We start from the raw sequence: 8260 nt of genomic DNA, 5'->3' as shown, positions 1-8260 counted from the left end.
AGAAATTTCATTCTTTATCGAACCCTAAACAACATAAACACATGAAAATTAAAAATTAAAAATTAAAAAAAATATATCATGTCCATTACCTTTAGCTTCATTGCTTGCTAACTCTAGTTGTTGATAATTAAGAGGTTTGCTACGTTTTCCTCTTAGCGTCTTCTCTTGATAGATAGAGTGGATAGAATATCTTTGATATGCCTACTTGCTAGACTCTTTTTTATGGAAAGATTCCTATTACATGTATTACATGTAGTACTCAACCCCCGTATTCTCACTTCCATTCTCGATTTCTTCTTTTGGCCTAAAAAATCACCTTCTCATGTCCTTCGAGCGTGATCTTCAAACCCATTTGATTGTCATCTGTAGACTCCTCAAGACAATAATGTTTTCCGATGCAGATACCCTTCTCGAAACTGTGGCCATCGATGAAAATCACCGCTACCCATTTGCTGTTATTGCTTCTACAGTTGAAATTTGTTGTCAAGAGACGAAGGTTTAGATGAAAAAAATTTCAATTTCATTCTTGCATTGTACTCGGAAAATCGGTTCCTCGACTCTGTTCTGAAACTTTTAGGTATATGAAGAATAATGGGGTTATGATTAACGAACGTAATTGTACTGTCCATAGTGGAATAAGTAAATGGAATGCAAAGTAAGAAAATTGATATGGATGAGGCAATGTTGAACACATTGCTTGGTGGTTTTTGCAAATCTGGTATCGTTAATGAAGCTATTGGGCTACAAGTAAGAATGAAGAAGAATGAATATGAAGTTAATGTATTGCTTTGTGAAAAGATTGTGTTGGAATTATACAAGTTGAACCGGATTGAGGAAGCAAGAATCTTGTTAAACTTCTTGGTTAAACGTGGGATGATCCTAGAAGGATTAATTTCAACGAGTTTTATTGATTGCTGGATACACAATAGAAATAATAATGATGGAACATTTGAATTATATCTTGAGATTTCAAACAAATCGACTACCTAAAATTTGGATGAAAGTAATCAAGAATGATCATTTATCGTTGTCAAGATACAATATCTCTTGCTCTTTCTCCATCCCTTGTGTTTCACTCCTCCTTATTTTGCACTCAGCTTTCTATTAGAATAGTGCTCTTATTCCTTCCTTGCACTTGCAATGCTCCTCACTTTTTCTCGCCGTTATAACATACGAAGACATGCCTCGCTACTTCGAGCTTTTTCTTTTTGAAAAGATCCTTTTAAATAAACTTGGATGAATGGATGGATTTGAACCGGTGACTCTCGCCTTCGAGAACTAAAGATGCCAATTAAACTAAAATCAGGTTGTCAAGAACCTTCATTAATAACCTATGAGATGAGTGAACTTTGGATGTTTCACCAATAATGTATTGGTGAAACAGACCCAACACTTTGACTTTTGCTAATAGCTTACTATCCAAGTTAGTTTTAAACTAGACCGAAGCTCATCCTTCATTGTTTTCAAAACCTTGAAAACAACAATAACCATGACCTTACAAAAATGTAAAATAAATCTACAGACTTCCAATATTCCTGGCCAACTCAAAATTAAACAGGACATTCACGCTTTAATGACAATTTATTTTCAAGCCGATGGGTAGCTGTTTCTTTTTCCATCTTTTGTTTTGATCGACTTTTTTAGAAATAAGAATCATCAATTTACATTATTATTATTATTATTATTATTATTATTATTATTATTATTATTATTGTTATTATTATTGTTGTTATTGTTATTATTATTTTTTTAAAAAAAAAAATACTGAATTTGGCTATTGAACTAGGCGTCACGAACTAACTAAGCAATGACAAGTAAATTTTCCGAAAACGAATCCTCCAAAACTAATAATCCTGATGAGGTAACAATGCAACTCAAAATAAGGAGTTAGGCTTCACGTAGTAGATAAGAATTAAGATGGCCCACCTCTGGCTGACTGTCCTGTTGTGTGTGACGTGCGAGAAAAGAAGTGTCGGAACTACAAGACCCGATTACGTTGTATTACCAATTGGTAAGCACAAAGAATTATCGTGTAAAGCAACAGATACTCAATATGTGATGTTAATACGAAGGAATCAGAATCAAGAGATGCCGTAGAAACGATCTTACCAAAATTATTGTTATAAAACTGGCTGCTCCCAAATCCTCTAGCCTCCCAGTCCCTGCCCTTTCGAGCTCATCTGGGTTTCTACCACATCAAAGTCCGTTGAGCATTACTCCCTCAGAGTTTGAATTATGGCAATAGAAACAAATTTGGAAGATTTATTAGGCATCAATTTACTGGTTATGAGAAGCAGTTTTACCTTCCTGAAGACGACCATAGTCCTGTTGAAGCAAGCGCCAAGCAACAAGTACTAAGAAGGACGATGGCTGTCCAGGTAACTTTGCTACAAATTAGCATTTAAGTTAAGCAGTACGCTGTTTAAAAGACGAGAACAATCAATTGCCCTCTACATTGATTTGTAATCTACAAGTTAGTGGGATATTTGTATTTATATAATACAGACCGCTGCAACACAACCGAACACCACTCTGTACATACAATTTTTTTAACCGGGAGGGGGGAGTGTAGTCTGAAGCTAATTCCAGTAAAAGAGACCATCAAGAGATCAAGAAAGAAAAAATCTAAAACTATGCAAAATTCTTGAGCTACCCCTGAGAAGCTCCAGATAGAATAGGACCGTCAACAGCTGAACTATGCTTTCTCATAGCTGGAATACTAAGGGAACGTTTCTTCATTTTCATAGAACCAGAAGTTCGTATATTTCGTTCTTTTTCCTTCAGAAGAGATGTATAAGAGCAGAGCGACTTGGATGACTCACTTTTAGAGCGTAAGAAGAGGTCTACGTTCTGGCGATACCTATCGATTGCTCTAGCACTCGTTTGACCACCCTTATAAACTGAACCAACCTTTTCCATATACTCTAGGTCATCTTCAGACCAGTAACCATGATGCACGTCGAGCATTGCTAGATCATCATATTCTTCATCTGATTTTGTTGACTCTTCATCAACTGAGCCTACCTGTTGACCAAAAAAATAAACATCATCATGTAAAATTTTCAAATTAAAATTTCAAAAGAAAATTCTTCTAAAGCTTCATTACGATATTGTATCATCAAGTGAGCGGTAGATTACTAAACAACATATAGCTTCACTACCATATTATATCAAGCAAGAGGTAGATTAACAAACAACATCAATATGCCTGCAGACTCGTGCAAAACAAGGTAAGTGCATGATATTGTGAACAAGTTATATTGGGTACTCGTATGGCAAGAGTCCCCTAGGAGAAGCCAAATAAATAAATAAGTGTGAACACCATGCTTTGAAACATATTTAAGGAACAATTCTTTTACGTAGAAGGTAGAACCACATAATACCTCTTCGTGAATCTGTTTGTCACCATCTTCACTCAAGTCTTCATCGCTTCCAAGCTCTTGAGGATCATCAACCTCTTCATCACTACCATGGACTGAGATATCTTCCTTGAGCTGAAAGGGAATAACAGTGTCATCAGACTCTAAATATAAATTGCCATCTGAAACCCAAGAGACATGATAATATTGCAGAAAATAAATTTAATGAAATAAACAGATGTACATGCTCTGCATATGCACGGCTAACTATTAAGCTCCGTGCATCTCTGTGCATTGGTAAGAAAAAGAATAAGAGACAACATACTTCTAACAGAAGAAATAGACAAGATGTTCTATAGAAAATTAAAACTATTCTTCAATCTACCTCCTTGGAAGGTCCATCGGAAAACCTTGGAGAGCTGCAGCAAGAAGAAAGGTATTTGCTAGTATCAGTACCATCTGCCTTGGATTCATCAACACTCCCTGCACGGCTAGTCCCACCATCAGTAGGCCAAGCACTGATGCCGTAAAATCCAAATTGCAGATTAACAGGTTCAGCTTTATCAATCTGCAATGGACCATACATTGGAATCCCCAATCCATTCTCAGCCCTCGGGCCTAATAAAGGCCTCCCACTTGTATAATCAATTGGATCGACAGGCCATGCTTTTGCCACAGATCCATCAGTATTAACCAAAGCCATCAGATTCCTAGAGGAACCTTTCCTCTGGATGAGTTGAAACATGCACTTAGAGCTCAAAGAGTTAGCCGCACACTGATTCCTGTATTCCTCATCAATAACAGGAACAGTATTTCGTACAGGATCATATAGCTGTTCACCTACTTCGCGCCTGCGAAGGCAGCTAAATACTGTCGCATGGATGGCAGCTACACTCTTATCAACATTGGTATTGTTAATTTTAGGGATAAGATGCTTATCAGCCCTCTTGCATAAATATTCTTGTATTGTCCTAATATTTCGTATATACTTCACATATTTGTTCTTAGCTGGGTCAAGTGTCATGTATTTTGCTCTCACTGCAAATCTTTCCAAGTGCTTGTCTTCATTGGTGATGTAAATCATGAATGGTACAATTGATGGATGTTTCTTCATAAGCCCCATCTGCAAAAGCAGTGTTAGAATAAATGTCAAGAAGAGTATAAAATCTAAATGTATAGGGAAAAAAAGTGAACTCAGGATTGCACACCACAAAATTTAGGCTTAAGTGAACACCCTCAACAACCACTGATTCTTTCCGCTCTTCCCATGCAGTAATCAGCCTATCGAGACTGTCAATCACCATCTCACTCTGTGCCTTGTATCCTTCAACAGCCATCTGCTTTTCACTGAGGAGCTCAGTGGAACGATCTGATGGTTGGCCATCAAATTTTCCAATGGAAGAACTCTCCGGTACTTCATCCTTTAAATGTGAATGAGGATTGCCTGCTAACTTTTTTGCTTTTTTTTTCAACTTAGCTTCAGCAACAGCTACTGGATCCAAACACTCCCCAGCATGATAAGTTGAAGCCCAAAGCAGAGGATTTTGTTTCTCATCTGCAAAACTCCTCATCATATGCCGAATTGAGTCAGTTGATATTACTGTTGTAATTCCTAACCTGCTACCCTGTCAGAAGAAAAAGTGCAGGTGTAATTGAGTTTAAACATTCTAAAACAAATTATACTTTCAACTAGAACTACATGTCAACTGTAAAAGCATTAATAGTGCAACAAAAGGTTGTCCCTAAAGATCAAAGTCTCTGCAAGGATATACCAGCAGTGCAGACAAAGTAGATTTGCCACAGCCACTAGTACCACATAATAGTACAGTCACAGATTCCTTCCTTTCTCGGATTCTGAGGAAAGAAAATATTGTTACAAGAAATACAAACCAGCTTGACAAGCATCACAGGAAAAAATATAATAGAGCTTATCAAACTTGCAAGCAGCCCCAAATCTTCTTAAAATATTCATAGAAAACAGAGTAATAAATAATAAACCTTAAGAAAACATGATGTATTAGCAGATTACCCACCTCCCAAACAATAACAAAAGACAAGAAATTTAATCCATGAAACCAAGGAATACTTTGATTCAGTGAATAAAAGATACAAGACTTTTTTAGTGTCAAAACCCAAAGAGATACCGAAAAGTTTATGTGATTGCAAACAGCACCACCGTTCTCTTTCCAACAGTTGGAAAATCCTCCTATTCCTCTCCCTCAAGTTTCCTAAAAAATTCTCTCCCCAAATCTCCCACTAGATAGACCAGCAGTACTGTTTGGTACTAAGGTTTATTTAGAAATAAATGCCAGCCAAGTGGAGAACAAAACATACAGGACAGGATAAAGTAACCTTTTAATACAAAAACGAGGTTGCCAACGCAGCATTCTAAGAAGCACACATTTTGAACAATCATTTGAAGTGTGTATTATTGATAAATACTTGCAAAATATTGTGGAAGACAAAATATTTTAAATATTGCAAGTGTCAGAAACACCGAAGCTTAGATAGACCAAATATAAAGCTAAAATACCAATATCCACACTTTATGGCATGAATAAGATTCATCCCTAAACTACACATGACTAAACCACAGAATTGCCTATCTGTGGAAAATAGTAGATTTAATACACGTAAGAAAAACAGATGAACATAATGGGAGCTCTTTTCAAAGGGTCGTCTCATTTAAAGCTTACCTGCACGCTAAAATCAAGTCAGCCCTCTGGTTGGGACTCACGTACTTGTACTCCGCCAGGGCTTTGCATACAACATCTAAGAAGGTTGCTCTTTTTACAGAGAGAGTCGTGCGCCTTTTATACATTTCAAACGGAATGTTTTTATTACCACCATCTTTGGAGGAATTTAAATGATTCCAAACCTCCGGTTCAGCAAAGCGTACATCCCAACTTTTGATGCATTCTTTTTCAGATGATTTTGTTCCCAACCCTTCAGGAAGCAAGTCGTGACGTTTCCGCAACAATTCAAAAGCCCTTTGGCTTATCTAATCAAAACAAAAAAAGATTATATCTATCATATTTTTTCAATGCTTTCAACATTGCTTAAAAATAAGTTTTAAGTAACAAATCAGCACTACAAAAGAAAACACTCTTAACTTTCAGCAACGATTTTTCTTGGGGGCATTTCTTGAAGAAGAAAGTCACAGCCAACTCCCCCATTTTAAATAAAACAAAACAGATTATGAATGTGTTGTACAAGAGTCCAGCTTGTAAGAAGATCAAAAGCAAAACAAATATAGATAACTTGTGGCTCAGAACTCTTCAGTTGTGAAGGTGCTGAATGTATCCATCACCTCCACCGAGATTAAACAAAATTTAGAAAGCATCAAATAACATGATACGAGAGGATGGATAAGTCTAAAAAACAACTTACAGCACCATATAATTACAAAGAGTTAAAAGCATAAAGTTCGCATTATTTGTCAATTGTCACTGCCGTTGTAGAATTAACAGAGAATAAAAGTGTATATAATTACAGACCGTCCTGCCAATAGAAGACATGACAATGATATGCAAAGATTATTAGAAAAGGAGGTGGAAAATCGCCCATTCTCGAAAGCAGCCAAGATATGAAAAGAGTTCAGTAAGTGAAATTCACGAAATGTAAAAGGCCATCCACAAATCAAAGCATACAAAAGGAACAGTGAAGGAACAATATCTCAACCAAAGGCAAATAACTTAGCGGACAAGGGAAAGGCAAGATAAGAAGTTGAAAACCAAAATCATGATGATGACAATGACAAGGAGAACGACAACGACAACAGAAAAATAAACACAATGAAGAACAAGAGAGAGAAAATTTTCAGTTCATAATTACAAATTTCACAAATATAACGCAGATTTGCCTAATTGAGACAAATAATTGACCTAACAAATCGAAACAGATTGCTCCCGCAGACTTTGAGAAATAACTATTCATGCTCCAATAACAAAAACAAACAAAACTCATAAACAAGAAACGACAAAGCAGACACAGATCCGAAAAAGAAAAGGAAACACAAGTGAGAATACAAATAAATCAGGCAGCAAAAGAACACAAATAACAATCAAAAATCGAGAAGAAAGCGTGGAGGATGATGAATGATCTCACCTTGAAAGCGTGTCGTGCCTTACATCCCATAAGCTGGAGAGTGCTTTGCAAAACAGGACGAGTATAGCGAAAAGACTCCTTCTCCTTCTTTAATTGTTCTTCATAATCAAGAATCACAACATACAACACCTTAGCAACGTCGGCCATCAACAGGAAATGGAAGAAAAACCTGTAGGCATATGAATAAAGAAGTAAAAATGGAGAAGAGAAAGAGCGACATTGGAGATTGTGAGATAAATAATGTATGAGGGAAATAGAGGGGAAGAGAAAAATGTGGGAATGCGGATGGTGAGAGAGAGAGAGAGAGAGAGAGAGAGAGAGAGAGAGAGAGAGAGAGAACCTGTGAATTGAGGAGGGAAGGAGGGAGATGTTGGAAATCAACCAAGAGGAGACTAAGAAGAAGAGGATTGATGAAGATGAAGATGAAGAACATCCTCCATGAAAGAGAAGGTGGTATTGTTATTGTTGCGGTGAAAGGCAGAGCATATCGGACATTGGCGTGTCATCTTTGTTCCACGCAGCGCATAGACTCAGCTTCCACGACTCCTTGTTTCGTTTTTCATCTCCCTTCGAGGCTGCCCTGATGAACTTCAACCGAAATTACTCAATTCGCCTTACCTCATATTAATCAATTAAACTAATTAATTAATTAATTTTTTCCATTTTTCATTTTAGTAAATTGAATCCCAGATATTTTAGAAATTTTGGGAAGGAAAATCGAGGCCTGGGTATAACGCGTTATTTTGACTTGATAACGCGTTATTTTGACTTGCAATTGGGGGTATTATTGGAAT

The 8260-nt window shown here is 36.8% G+C and overlaps 1 protein-coding gene and 1 long non-coding RNA gene across 2 annotated transcripts; one reads left to right on the top strand and one right to left on the bottom strand.

Annotated features, from left to right (window-relative positions):
• Positions 1 to 1994: 1994 nt before the first annotated feature.
• On the top strand, positions 1995 to 5104 carry LOC127151722 (uncharacterized). The gene is made up of 2 exons (XR_007824883.1): positions 1995 to 2378; positions 4633 to 5104. It is a non-coding gene; the product is annotated as an uncharacterized LOC127151722 (long non-coding RNA).
• Positions 2422 to 8074, bottom strand: LOC103502999 (P-loop NTPase domain-containing protein LPA1 homolog 1-like). Its single transcript, XM_051091759.1, has 8 exons — positions 7807 to 8074; positions 7467 to 7635; positions 6056 to 6360; positions 5132 to 5213; positions 4568 to 4984; positions 3745 to 4482; positions 3384 to 3494; positions 2422 to 3024 (listed from the first exon to the last, which is right to left on the bottom strand). Exons 2-8 carry the CDS (start codon positions 7611 to 7613, stop codon positions 2650 to 2652), a joined length of 2175 nt encoding a protein of 724 aa, XP_050947716.1. The 5' UTR covers positions 7614 to 7635; positions 7807 to 8074; the 3' UTR covers positions 2422 to 2649.
• Positions 8075 to 8260: the final 186 nt, after the last annotated feature.

The sequence above is a fragment of the Cucumis melo genome, chromosome 11, assembly GCF_025177605.1.
Source record: "Cucumis melo cultivar AY chromosome 11, USDA_Cmelo_AY_1.0, whole genome shotgun sequence".
Classification (NCBI taxonomy): Eukaryota; Viridiplantae; Streptophyta; class Magnoliopsida; order Cucurbitales; family Cucurbitaceae; genus Cucumis; species Cucumis melo.
The sequence above is the reverse complement of the archived record's forward strand: the minus strand, read 5'-3'. Positions and strand labels throughout refer to the sequence as shown.

Coding starts and splice junctions, on each gene's coding strand:
- LOC103502999 (XM_051091759.1), bottom strand. CDS start 7,613: ATGGCCGACGTTGCTAAGGTGTTGTATGTTGTGATTCTTGATTATGAA. Junction 4,985..5,131: donor CTACTTTGTCTGCACTGCTG/GTATATCCTTGC, acceptor TTCTTCTGACAG/GGTAGCAGGTTAGGAATTAC. Junction 4,483..4,567: donor ACTTAAGCCTAAATTTTGTG/GTGTGCAATCCT, acceptor CTGCTTTTGCAG/ATGGGGCTTATGAAGAAACA.